Here is a 14,593-nt window from a genome sequence, read left to right as displayed (position 1 = left end):
CCTTGGTTAAGTCTATTGTAGAGATGAACTGGGCACGCCCCAACTTTTCCAATAGCTCATCGGTACGTGGCATTGGATAGTTGTCCGGACGAGTTACAGCATTTAGCTTACGGTAGTCCACGCAAAAGCGTATTTCCCCATCTGGTTTGGGTACCAGAACCACTGGAGATGCCCATGCACTGGTAGATGAGCGGATTATACCCATCTGTAGCATGTTTTGGATCTCCCGTTCTATAGCAGCTTGGGCATGAGGAGACACTCGGTAGGGTGGGGTTCTGATTGGGTGAGCATTACCTGTATCAATGGAGTGGTATGCCCGTTCAGTCCGTCCTGGGGTGGCTGAGAACAATGGGGCGAAGCTGGTGCACAGCTCCTTGATTTGCTGCCGCTGCAGACGTTCCAGAGTGGTTGAGAGGTTCACCTCTTCCACGCCACCGTCTTTTTTCCCGTCGTAGTAGACACCGTCAGGCCACTCAGCATCCTCTCCCTGGACTGTAAACTGACAAACCTGTAAGTCTCTGGAATAGAAAGGCTTGAGAGAATTAACATGGTACACTTTAGGCTTTAGTGAGGAATTGGGAAATGCTATGAGGTAGTTTACAGCTCCCAGGCGCTCTTGGACCGTGAAGGGCCCTTCCCATGATGCTTCCATCTTATGGGCCTGTTGCGCCTTCAAGACCATAACCTGGTCTCCTACCTTGAAGGACCGATCTCTGGCATGTCTGTCATACCAGGCCTTTTGCTCTTCTTGAGCATCCTTTAGGTTCTCTTTAGCAAGGGCTAAAGAGTGTCGGAGGGTGCTTTGTAGGTTGCTTACAAAGTCCAGAATGTTAGTTCCTGGAGAAGGCGTAAACCCCTCCCATTGCTGCTTCACCAACTGTAATGGCCCCTTAACCTCGTGACCATACACAAGTTCAAATGGTGAAAACCCTAAACTGGGATGTGGTACAGCCCTGTAGGCAAACAGCAACTGCTGCAACACTAGGTCCCAATTATTGGAGAATTCGTTGATGAATTTTCGTATCATGGCCCCCAAAGTTCCATTGAACCTTTCCACCAGGCCATTGGTTTGATGGTGGTACGGGGTGGCAACCAAGTGATTCACCCCATGAGTTTCCCACAGTTTTTCCATGGTCCCTGCCAGGAAATTAGACCCTGAATCTGTAAGGATGTCAGAGGGCCAACCTACCCTGGCAAAGATGTCTGTTAGGGCCAGGCACACAGTGTTAGCCCTGGTGTTGCCTAGAGCGACTGCTTCTGGCCATCGGGTAGCAAAGTCCACTAAAGTCAGTACGTACTGCTTTCCTCTGGGCGTCTTTTTTGGGAAAGGGCCCAGAATATCCACAGCTACTCGCTGAAATGGGACCTCAATTATGGGGAGTGGCTGGAGAGGGGCCTTGACCTGGTCTTGAGGCTTACCCACTCTTTGGCATACCTCACAAGACCGGACATACTTGGCAACGTCCTTGCCCATCCCCTCCCAGTGGAAGGACTTCCCCAACCGGTCCTTGGTTCTGTTCACCCCAGCATGGCCACTGGGATGATCATGGGCTAAGCTTAAGAGCTTCCCCCGGTACTTAGTTGGAACCACCAACTGTTTTTGCGGCTGCCATTCTTCCCGGTGTCCACCAGAAAGAATTTCCTTGTACAAAAGTCCTTGGTCTATAACAAACCGGGATCGATTAGAAGAGCTGAGAGGCGGTGGGGTGCTCCGTGCCGCCGCCCACGCTTTTTGAAGGCTGTCATCCGCTTCCTGTTCAGTCTGGAACTGCTCCCTTGAGGCTGGGGTCACCAGTTCTTCCTCAGACTGTGGACTTGGGCTTGGTCCCTCTGGAAGCGATGTAGGTGATGGGGTTGTTTCCGTTGCTGGTGAACCGCTCTCCGCTGGTGCACCTGAGGGTATTTCAGGCTCTGGCTGAGCCTTTTGGGTATGGCTGTCTGTTGCTTCTGCCAGTTTTGGCTCGCTGGCGCCCTCTGGCATTGAGTTTGAAGATGTAGTTGCACTTGCTGGTGCTGGTTGTTGTTCCAGTTCCGGGCCTGGGACTGGAGATGCTGTGGCTGTTTCAGTGGTAGGCATGGAATCTGGGTCCACTACCTCTGTCTGGGTCTCTGGTAACACAGACGGGGCCTCTGTGGACGGCTCAGGAACAGGAATGGGTCTGGAAGCTTGCCTGGTTTGGCTACGTGTAACCATTCCCACTCTCTTGGCCCGCCTCACCTGGTTGGCCAAGTCTTCCCCCAGTAGCATGGGGATAGGATAATTGTCATAGACTGCAAAAGTCCACATTCCTGACCAGCCTTTGTACTGGACAGGCAGTTGAGCTGTAGGCAAGTCTACAGCTTGTGACATGAAGGGGTAAATTGTAACTTTGGCCTTTGGGTTGATGAATTTGGGGTCAACGAAGGATTGGTGGATAGCTGACACTTGTGCCCCCGTGTCTCTCCACGCAGTAACCTTCTTTCCGCCCACTCTCAAATTTTCCCTTTGCTCCAAGGGTATTTGAGAGGCATCCGGGCCTGGGGATCTTTGGTGTGATGGTGGTGTAATGAATTGCACTCGCATGGTGTTCTTGGGACACTTGGCCTTGATATGTCCCAGTTCATTACACTTAAAGCATCTTCCATCTGATGGGTCACTGGGCCGAGGTGAGTTACTGGAGACTGGTGAGGTTGAAGGGTAGGGTATCTGTGGCTTTACTTGGGTGGTATGTGGGGTCTTTGGCTGTCCTCGGTTGTAGGGTTTATGGTCTGTGTGCCCCCTGGGGTAATCGTTCCCCTTGACAGTAGCTTTCTTGCTTTCTGCCAGTTCCATCCATTTGGCTCCAATCTCCCCCGCCTCAGCGATATTCTTGGGGTTTCCATCTTGTATGTACCGCGTGATGTCTTCAGGAACACCATCCAAGAACTGCTCCATTTGTATGAGGAGGTTCAGTTCTTCCAAGGTTTGAATGTTGTTTCCTGTTAGCCAGGCCTCATAGTTTTTTGCAATGTAGTAGGCGTGTTTGGGAAATGACACCTCTGGTTTCCACTTTTGGGTTCTGAAGCGCCGACGGGCATGATCTGGGGTTATCCCCATCCTGTATCTGGCCTTGGTTAGAAAAAGTTTATAGTCATTCATTTGGTGCTTAGGCATTTCAGCTGCCACCTCTGCTAAAGGTCCACTGAGCTGTGACCTCAATTCTACCATGTACTGGTCTTCGGGAATGCTGTACCCAAGACAGGCTCTTTCAAAATTTTCCAAGAAGGCCTCGGTGTCATCACCTGCCTTGTAGGTGGGAAATTTCCTGGGCTGTGGAGCAATATTTGGCGCCGGGTTGTTAGGGTTGGCTGGCACAGGCAGCCCAGCTTTTGCCAACTCCAGTTCATGTTTTCTCTGTTTTTCCTTCTCTTCATTCTCTTTTTGTTGTTTTTCCATTTCTCGGTGGTGGGCCGACTCTTCTTCTGCTTGTTTCCTTCGGTAGGCCACCTCTTCTTCTTCTTGCTTCCTTCTGTGGGCCAACTCTTCTTCTGCTTGTTTCCTTCGGTAGGCCACCTCTTCTTCTTCTAGTTTTCTTTTGTGTGCTGCCTCCTTGGCTGCCTCTTTGGCTTGTTCTTCTCTTTTTTTCATCTCCATCTCTTTTTGTTTTATTTCCAGTTGTCGCCTGTGTTCAGCGTCTTTGATTTGTTCTTCGGCCTCAATTTTTGCCTTAGAAGTCATGGTTCCTGTTTTCTTGTGTTGGGGTGCCCTCCGGTGTTTATCTTCTGAACTGCAGGCTCTGTTCCCTCCTGGAGTCTGCCTAGCAACAGTGCTTTTTTCCTTTTCTCTCTCTAGCTAATGTTCAATGAAGGGAAACCAGAAAAACCACTTTATTTGCATGCCTATAAGTGCTGGTATGACTCTCAATGGGAGTGCTATTGTGTGACAAAAGACTGTTAATAGTCCTTAACGACTTCTGCTTAACATGCAAGCCACAAACTGCGAGAGAGAGCAGAAAAAAAAATTCTCTCTGGTTCCCTTTTAAAACCAACTGCTTCTCTCTGCTAAAAAGCCCTTAGCAGAGAAACGAAAAATATAATATTTCTACTGGCTTCTGGATTCTGTCTATCTCCCACCAGCTGCACACCATATAATAACCTTAGTCCCAGATTTGGACCTTAGCGTCCAAGATATGGGGGTTAGCATGAAAACCTCCAAGCTTAGTTACCAGCTTGGACCTGGTACTTGCTGCCACCACCCAAAAAATTAGAGTGTTTTGGGGCACTCTGGTCCCCCTGAAAAACCTTCCCTGGGGACCCCAAGACCCAAATCCCTTGAGTCTTACAACAAAGGGAAATAATCCTTTTTCCCTTCCCCCCTCCAGGTGCTCCTGGAGAGATACACAGACACAAGCTCTGTGAACCCAAACAGAGTGAATCTCCCTCTCTGTTCCCAATCCTGGAAACAAAAAGTACTTTCCTATTCCCCCCAGAGGGAATGCAAAAATCAGGCTAGCAATCCAACACACAGATTTCCCCGATTCCTTCCTCCCACCAATTCCCTGGTGAGTACAGACTCAATTTCCCTGAAGTAAAGAAAAACTCCAACAGGTCTTAAAAGAAAGCTTTATATAAAAAGAAAGAAAAATAAGTACAAATATTCTCTCTGTATTAAGATGATACAACACAGGGTCAATTGCTTAAAAGAATATTGAATAAACAGCCTTATTCAAAAAGAATACAAATCAAAGCACTCCAGCACTTATATTCATGCAAATACCAAAGAAAAGAAACCATAGAACTTACTATCTGATCTCTTTGTCCTTACACTTAGAAACAGAAGACTAGAAAGTAGAACTACTTCTCCAAAGCTCAGAGCAAGCAGGCAGCCAGAAAACAAAAGACCTTAGACACTCAATTCCCTCCACCCAAAGTTGAAAAAATCCAGTTTCCTGATTGGTCCTCTGGTCAGGTGCTTCAGGTGAAAGAGACATTAACCCTTAGCTATCTGTTTATGACAATGTGCGGGTATATATACATACTATTGTGTTATTATTGGATGTGAGGTATCATGAGCTGCTAAATTCAACTAGAAACAGGCATGGTACTCTAAATTTAGGACATGTTGAGAGCAGAAGTGGAGTTTGCATCATTGAAGTACACATTTCAGTATCATTATTGGGTCCAGGGTAGTTCTGTGATCTCTTTTGATGAAGTCTTCAGTCATGTCAAATTATGGCAATTTGTTATAAAGGCTGTACAGATTCACCATATATGCATTAATATTTATACTGCAGTCTTACACAGAAAAGGTCAGGGTTTTGTTTGCCAGCCTACACAGCTGCCTCTAGGATATTTTATAGCTGCGCACACTTCATTTTGCAGTGTAAAATAACACAGTGCTTCAGGAAAATTTACATTTACATCTATAATATGCATGTGTATCTGTGCGATAATGCAGTATAGTTCTAGTTGTAATAGCTGAAGGGAAGGGAATTAGATTAAATGTTCAATAACTGTATATGTAAAAATTAAAAAATAAATCCATCACAGATATATTCTCCTCTTCCAGCAGGCTTAGCTGAGATCTAAGGAAAACTTTGGCAAAACCTGCTGTGATTTTCTTCTAGCACCTGTGGAATTCCATAGACTATTAGTCATGGTTTGTAAATGGTTCAGTTTTTATCTGCTTTTTTTGCACATTTGCATTTTTGAAGAACACAAATATGGATCATTCTGGAATATCTGAGAACTGTGGCTCCAAAAATGCCATTAGAATCTATAAGCAACCCACATAATGTGATGTATTTCAAATATTTCTTAATAAATTCACCTGTATTATAGATTAACAAAATATAGGGCCAATTTCTGCCCTCAGTAACACTCGTGTAATTCCACTTATGTCAATTGCCCAGAATTTGCATTTCTGAAGGGAACATTAGAATTTGATCCAGCATGTTTGCTAATCCATTTTAAATTACTTAAGCTGAGTGTTTGTGTTCTGGGCACATTTTTCAGTGTGTTAGCATTTATATTATCTCATCAAAGCATGGAAGCTTTTTACATGGCGAACTCCCATAGATGGCAATGAGAGTTATGCATATATGTCTCCTGCTTATTGATGGAAAAACAAGCCCCTAGATTAGGATCATACTAGTCAGAGAGAGAAAACAGTTATTTAGTTTATCAAGACCATCCTACTACATATTTATGATATAGTCCCCTGAAACAGGACATATTTGATATTAAACTAATACTACACTTAAGGGCTTGTCTACACATTGTTACTCCTGAGGGAATTCTGTGCCAAAAAAAAAAAAAATAATGTGCACAATATTTTAAAATTCTGCAAAATTCTGCAAATATTATTTGTCAATAAATAAATGCGACTCCAGCATAGCAGTGGGAGCACAGGCCACTGGCTGCATTCAGGTGGGAGATCATCCTTAAGCCCCCACCTCTCCCAATACAGGGACTCAGCAGTGAGACTGCACAGTCTCAACCTTGACACAGTGCAAGGGCTGGGCTTGCCCCAGAAACACCCTGGGGTCCTGCCCCCTCTGCACCAGGTGCACCAGGTGTGGGTGCGCAAGCTCAACCTGGCATGATCCAAGTGTGGAGAGGCTCGGTGTGGGGTGAGAGGTTTTTGTGTGGGGAACTCTGGGTGCAGGCGGCTCAGTGAGTGAACTGGATGCACAGGGGATCATTAGGGGGTTCCAGGTGCAGGGGCAATGGGACTCTGCAGGGGATCCAGGTGAAGGTGATTGGAGCTTAGCGGCGGGAGATCTGGGTGGGGGAGATGTTAATACTGTAAAGACAAAAACAGAAGGCTGATATGTCAATATCACAGCATGCTACCATGTAACACTCCTTTGCTTCCTAGGCCAGTGGGGACTGAGAATATGGCAAAAAGAGTGTGATCAGCCCCTGAGGAGGAAATAATAATAGTATAATGTCAAGTATCAGAGGGGTAGCCATGCATCCGACTAAGTGGGTATTCACCCACGAAAGCTCATGCTCCAATACGTCTGTTAGTCTATAAGGTGCCACAGGACTCTTTGCTGCTTTTAATAATATAATGATGGAGATATACCTATCTCATAGAAGTGGAAGGGACCCTGCAAGGTCTTTGAGTCCAGCCCCCTGCCTTCACTAGCAGGACCAAATACTGATTTTGCCCCAGATCCCTAAGTGGCCCCCTCAAAGATTGAGCTCACAACCCTGGGTTTAGCAGCCCCATGCTGAAACCACTGAGCTATCCCTCCCCCTATACTTTATGGTTCTCTTGGGTGAGGCCTCTGTCAGTTAGGAGCTCTGGTATTAATGGGCATGTTCAGCTGTCCCTTTAGGTCACTGTGAAATGAGGCCTTTGGAAAGGGGAGAATCTTAAGAATCACAAAAACAACGAGGAGTCCTTGTGGCACCTTAGAGATTTACAAATGTATTTGGGCATAAGCTTTCGTAGACTAGAACCCACTTCATCAGATGCATGGAGTGGAAAATACAGGAGCAGGTATAAATACATGAACAGATGTGAGTTGCCTTACAAGCGTGAGGTCAGTCTAATGAGACAATTCAATTGACAGCAGGATATCAGGGAGGAAAAATAACTTTTGAAGTGGTAGTGAGTGTGGCCCATTTCAGACAGTTGACAAGAAGGTGTGAGTAACAGTAGGGGGAAATTAGGTTTAGGTTTTGTAATGACAGACAACCTTGCATCCTCAGTCAGATGAATAAGAGAAAACTTCCAACACAATTGAAACTGTTCTGCCCAACTGCCTTGCTAGCAATACATCATGACAACATTGTTTTAGGACCACATTTTCAAAAGCAACCCATAAATTTGTGCCCATTATTTGTCACCTTTTGATTTTTATGCATATAAAACCACGGAGTTGTGAATGCAGCCTGTGTTTACAAATGCAAATAGCATAGCTATGTGTCTGTCCAGTCTATATGCACAACCATAGGATGCATGCAGAAGTCAAAGTTTCGGGCATGCAAAATCTTAGAGATGAAAAAGTAGAAATGAAAATTTCAGAGGCCAAAATTGAAAATATGGACCAGAAGCAGGGGTGCTGGAAGAATTTTTATAGTGATGGCCATTGAACCAAATTGTAAACCCTGTGTATAATGGAAACCATTTCAAGCCAGGGGGTGCAGTAGCACCCCTAGTTCCAGCACCTATGACCTGAAGGATTGTATATAATGAAAAGTAAGAGAAATGGACTGCGTGCTGTAGCAATTAGATTCAATCAAAGAGCTGCTTTCATACTGAAGAAATGGAAACATTTCCGTTATCTCTATTTAAACTAATTTGGGGGTAGATATGGAAAGAAGATTTCCTTTGCTTTCTGCCAATTATTTCAGGAAGAAAAGTTTTCTCCTTTATCCCTTTTATCACCTTCACCCATCTTTCCATGTATTGAATTCATTATATTTAGGTTAAGGAAATCACAGAAGGCTCTATACACAATAGTTGCACTGGTTTAACTAATGCTGTGATTTTGCACTGATTTACTTAAACTGGTGCAACTTTGTGTGTGAACAGTCTTTTAGCGATTGAAACCTGGCTTACATCAGTTTAGCTTGCCCAGGTTATTTAATTGCACCTGCAAGTACTTAACAGGGCCAGTTAAACCAATATATCTGTGTACAAGCACAAAGGTGCACTAGTTTAACTAAATCAGTGCAACATCACCACTTAGTTAAACCAGTGAGCTTTGTGCATAGACCAGGGCACTACATTTGTAGTGACAAAAACTTTTATGGCACAAATAAAGGATTGCATTTCACAATAAGAAAAAAAACTAACTTTAATATTCTATAACTATGTTTAAATTCATAATAAATGTTTATTGCTACATTACAATAAAGATTCATTGAAATATTGTATTTTTAACCTTGTTATTTATTTAATGTTGCAAACAGTGTTGAAACTAATGATAAAGAAAATACACCCCAATGTAACGCCACCTGATATAACATGAATTCGGATATAACGTGGTAAAGCAGCGTTTGGGGTGAGACTGCGCACTCTGGTGGATCAAAGCAAGTTCGATATAACGTGGTTTCACCTATAACGCAGTAAGATTTTTTGGCTTCCGAGGGCAGCGTTATATCGAGTTAGAGATGTAGCTTTTAAAACTGCAAGCTGTAGAATAGCTTTTCGAAAATGCTAACTCAGGCAGTAATGTGATTCGTCTGACACTACTAGAATGATCAGCATACCTTCCATCAAAATATCTGCCAAGTAATCTGTAGTGTGAGCTAAACATCAGATTTATACTCTTGATTTCAGGAGGACCCACTGGACAAATGTTTACGTTTTTATGAAACTATATTTGTTTTCTTAGCATCTGTCCCAATGAATGTATCAAAAAAGTAAGCACGGGGTTATGAATTTAACGATTTGTATAATTTAACATAATTTAACATTTTAAAATGTGTTCTTATTTATTCTGTTTTCAAAAGAAATAGAGTTATGGAAATTAAAGCAAATTTTCAGGGAAATCTTTTAAACCACATTAATTATTATTTGGCCAAATACTGAAGTTCTTTTTATTCAGTCCTTACTGGGGCAAAACACCAGTGAGGGTTTGCCTGAGTAAGGAAGGAGGCCTGGATCCACAAAGGGAATTAGGCATTGCAACACTGAGTATTTGTTTTACTTCTAGGCCCTAGAAAATCACTGGAATAACAATGAGATTCACAAAGCCTGGATTAGGCACTAGGCTCCCTATACAATGAATGAGCAGAGATAGGCACCTAACAATGGGATCCACAAAAGCCAGCACACTAGCCAATGGGAGATGCCAATGAGGGGGTGTGTCCTAAGCCTCACCCCTTTCTCTGAGTTCAGGTCCTAAGGGCTTGTCTACAAGATCAGCACAGCTGTGCCTCTGTAGCACTTGTGGACACTACCTACATCAGGGGTTCTCAAACTGGGGGTTGGGACCCCTCAGGGTTGCGAGGTTATTACATGGGGGGTCATGAGCTGTCAGACTCCACCTCAAACCCCGCTTTGTCTCCAGCATTTATAATGGTATTAAATATATAAAAAAGTGTTTTTAATTTATAAGGGGGGGGTCGCACTCAGAGGCTTGCTGTGTGAAAGGGGTCACCAGTACAAAACTTTGAGAACCACTGACCTACACCAGCGAGAGGGATTCCCCTATCGGCATAGGTAATCCACCTCCCCAAGAGGCAGTAGCTAGGTTGACAGAAGGATTCTTTTGTCAGCCTACCACTGTCTACATGGGGACTTATGTCTGTTTAACTATGCTGCTCAGGGGTATGGATTTTTCATAGCCCTGACTGATGTAGTTATGATGACCTAATTACCCAGTGTAGACCAGGCCTTTGTCTGGGCTTATCTACTTGCACTCCACAGCTGGACCTCTTGCAATCCCCATTCCTGGAATCAGGTGGCTTAGGCACCTAAATAGTTCTTATAGGAAATGCTGGCAAATGAGGAGCAGATGCCACCGCCCTTATAACTTCTAGCCCAGTGGCTGGAATACTTACTTGGGATGTGGAAGACCTAGGCTCAATTTCCCCCTCTGCTGAGGGGGGAAAGGATTTGAACAGTGGTCTCCCACCTCTTGAGAGTGCCCTAACCACTGGGCTTTGAGATATGGGGCTCCCTCAGGCTCTCCTGTTGAAACTGTCACACTTTGGATAAATAGTTGAGGAGTGATTCGACGGGGGTGGGAGGGCTGGACCCTGGGTCTCTCACATCCCCAGTGGACACCTAACCGCCCGGCTAGGGAGTTAAATATCACTGGGCCTGAGAGCAAGATCAAGTATTTATCCAAAGTGGAACAGCTTCAACAGATGAGATTGATGGACCCCACATGAGACTATTTTGTAGCCCCAGTAATTAGGTCACTCCCCTGAGAGGTGGGAGAAATCCCCTCAGTTCAAATCCATTCTCCCCATCAAACAGAAGGGGGAATTGTACCTCGCTCTCCCATCTCCCAGGTGAGTGCTCTAACCACTGGGTTAGAAGGGACGTGGTCCCTCCTCTGGGTATATTTTGAATAGGGCCCAGTTTGGTGGGTGATCAGAGCATGCCTACTGGATTGGGCCCTCAGATGAGATAGGCGTGACCCCCACTATCTTCTCCTGGTTTGACGAGTGCACTGGGGCTTAGACATGAAATAGGCATCTGATTACCTAGCGTGAGGCAGCAGTGTACATGGCCAGAGGCAGGAACTTTTACAGCAAAAATTTAGGCACCTACAGAGTTGGGTAGCAGCCGAGAGCAGGTTTTGTGGACCACAGTGATACCTAAATCTGGAATTTAGGCATCTGTATCAGGGGTGCCAGCCCTTGCCCTGACGTCTATGGTAGCTTTTTCATTGGCTACAGCGGGAGCAGAATCAATCCCTGAGAAAGGATTTCAGGTTTGTCCCTGGCTCCTCGTGTACTGCAAATTCCACCTCCAAATTATTCCTCTTTCTTGTAAAAACTCTGAATGGGCTTGCTCCAGCCTATCTTATGGCTTTGGGATAAATCTAGAGGAAACTAAATTGACATAATTTACCAATTCCCAGCCTTGGATTAAGGCAGTCTGTCCCCTCCCCCTCTTGGGCTCCATCCCAACATTGTCTACCCACACTTGGACTGCATGTGGTATGTTCCATCCCAGAGATAGTGACTTCCTGAGCTATTGTTTCAGGCTGTCTGCAGACTCAGGAAGTTGTCACTGCACCAATTATACTCGGTTCATGTTTTCAAGCTTTTATTTACAACTGCAAGGGCTAGAAACTCAAGGTTTGTGTTTTGGTTTTTTTTTAATTAAAGCTTGGATTCTGATGTAATCACTTGATTCCAGGGCTAGGTGCAATCTGGCTCCTTAATTCCCCACCCCATGGTTCTTCATAGAGTGCTTATGTATTAATCCAGCCCTGCCATCTCTTCTTTCCCCTACCACACAAGTATGGTTTTACCAGGATAGAATTCCTTGACTCCCCCAGACTTACTTTTTTAGTTACACCCAGTTACACTTCCCAGTGGTAACTTATATCCCCTTAAAAGAGGCCTCTGAAATTGGCCTACTAAGTCTAAAGGAGTCAACGTGGATATAACTCACGTGCTGAGGAGCCAAAAGAGAGGAATGTAGCAGTTACCAGGAGGGCATAAGGATGCAAATGTTAAAGGGCTGGTCTACACTGGAGGCGGGGGGGTGGGGTCGATGTAAGATACACAACTTCAGCTACGGGAATAGCGTAGCTGAAGTCGACATATCTTATTTCAATTTACCTCCTGTCCTCACGGCACGGGATCGACAGTCACAGCTCCCCCATCAACTCCGCTTCCACCTCTCGCCCTGGTGGAGTTCTGGAGTCGACAGGAGCACGTTCGGGGATCGATTTATCGTGTCTAGACAAATCGATCCCCGATAGATCGATCGCTACCCACCAATCTGACGGGTAGTGTGGACATACCCAAAGTAAGCCTACTTTAACATATGTGTCCATATACTGTACTCTCACACTTATACTCACAGATTGGTAAATGGGTGCGAGTGAGTCTAATCACTTACTTTACACATCACCTCTGAATTTTGCTCTTTGTTTCTGCCTGCTCTGCTCCCTGTTGCCTCTATTGATCTAGTGCCAGCTTCCTTGCTGACCTTTCATACAATCTCTTTGCTTTGAATCCAAAAGTTTCTCTGCAGCTCCTGCCATCTGGAACAATCATCCCATATTTCTCCACTGACTCTCCATCTATTTCAACTCTCATTAGAAAACATCTCTTTTCTTCATTGTCTGTACCGTTTTAATTTCTCTCTCCCTCGGTTTTATTTTGACTTGCTCTCTGTTTCTGTTATTTAACTCTGCAAAGTGTTTTGGGATGCAATTAGAATGAAAGCATTGCAAGAAAGTGACTGTAGAAAATAGTGACAGGTTTCAGAGTAGCAGCCGTGTTAGTCTGTATCCGTAAAAAGAACAGGAGTACTTGTGGCACCTTAGAGATTAACAAATATATTTGAGCATAAGCTTTCGTGGGCTACAGCCCACTTCATCGGATATAGAAAATAGTGGTGTTTCACTGTATTGAGGATTATCCTGAGGGGTGTATGCTATACTGTCATGCTACAGTGCTCTCACAATCCAAGGTAGGGACTTGAATAAACTTCAGTTGGTCTTTACTTCTGAGACACCATTTTCCTTCTAAAATGCTGGGTATAGAGAACTTCTCTAGTGGTCAAGAGGTCAACCTGATAGCTCCTTGAGGAGAACAAAATGTCACCTTGTTAGTGAAAATTACTGTAAATACTTAAATTTTGTACAACACCTAGCCCCATAGCACCCTGGTCTCTAGGTGCTACAGTAATATAAATAATAAATTAGAGAGGGCCACAGAGTTGCATTCAGGGCTGGATTAAGAGTAGACTATTATTACTGACCTTGGCACAAAGAGCGGGAATGTGCTAATAAAGTTTGCGGATGACACAAAGCTGGGGGGCATTACTAACACGGAGAAGGACAGGGACACTATTCAGGAAGATCTGAACCACCTTGTAAACTGGAGTAATAGAAATAGGATGAAATACAATAGTGAAAAGTGCAAGGTCATGCACTTAGGAATTAATAATAAGAATTTTGGATATACGTTGGGGGCACATCAGTTGGAAGCGACGGAGGAGGAGAAGGACCTTGGGGTTCTGGTTCATAGCAGGATGACTATGAGTCGCCAATGTGATACGGCTGTTAAAAAAGCAAATGCGATTTTGGGATGCATCAGGCGGGGTATTTCCTGCAAGGATAAGGAGGTGTTAGTACCGTTATATAAGGCATTGGTGAGACCCCATCTGGAATACTGTGTGCAGTTCTGGTGTCCCATGTTCAAGAAGGATGAATTCAAACTGGAATAGGTTCAGAGACGGGCTACAAGGATGATCCGAGGAATGGAAAACCTGCCTTATGAAAGGAGACTCAAAGAGCTTGGCTTGTTTAGCCTGGCCAAAAGAAGGCTGCGGGGGGATATGCTTGCTCTATATAAATATATCAGGGGGGTTAACGTTAGGGAGGGAGAGGAATTATTTAAGTTTAGTACTAATGTAGGCACGAGGACGAATGGGTATAAACTGGATATTAGGAAGTTTAGACTTGAAATTAGATGAAGGTTTCTAACCATTAGGGGAGTGAAGTTCTGGAACAGCCTTCCGAGGGAAGTAGTGGAGGCAAAAGACTTTTCTGGCTTTAAGACAAAGCTTGATAAGTATATGGAGGGGATGTTATGATAGGATTGTTAATTTGGGCAATTGATCTTGGATTACCACCAGATAGGTCTGCTCAATGGTCTGCGGGGAGATGTGGATGGGATGGGAACTGAGTTACTGCAGAGAATTCCTTCTTGGGTGCTGGCTGGTGAGTCTTGCCCACATGCTCAGGGTTTAGCTGATCGCCATATTTGGGGTCGGGAAGGAATTTTCCTCCAGGGTGGATTGGCAGGGGCCCTGGAGGTTTTTCGCCTTCCCCTGCAGCGTGGGGCATGGGTCGCTTGCTGGTGGATTCTCTGCAGCTTGAGGTCTTCAAACCAATTTTGAGGATTTCAATATCTCGGTCCTGGGTTAGGAGTTGTTATAAATTGGATGGGTGGGGTTCTGTGGCCTGCCTTGTGCAGG

The 14,593-nt window shown here is 44.7% G+C and overlaps 1 protein-coding gene across 2 annotated transcripts in view; it reads left to right on the top strand.

The window, feature by feature from the left end:
• IQCK (IQ motif containing K) overlaps window positions 1–14,593 on the top strand; it is a 99,912-nt gene that overhangs the window by 71,188 nt on the left and 14,131 nt on the right. The window contains exon 9 of one of the 2 annotated variants that reach the window (XM_050968751.1): window positions 5,528–5,604. The exons of the other annotated variant lie outside the window; for it this stretch is intronic. Coding sequence (XP_050824708.1) covers window positions 5,528–5,547 — 20 coding nt within the window. The 3' untranslated portion in view covers window positions 5,548–5,604. Of the gene's footprint in view, window positions 1–5,527; window positions 5,605–14,593 lie in introns of those variants that run through there. 2 annotated transcript variants of the gene reach the window in all.

Source organism: Gopherus flavomarginatus, chromosome 9 (genome assembly GCF_025201925.1).
Source record: "Gopherus flavomarginatus isolate rGopFla2 chromosome 9, rGopFla2.mat.asm, whole genome shotgun sequence".
NCBI lineage: Eukaryota > Metazoa > Chordata > Testudines > Testudinidae > Gopherus > Gopherus flavomarginatus.
This window is presented reverse-complemented; position numbering and strand designations above follow the sequence as displayed.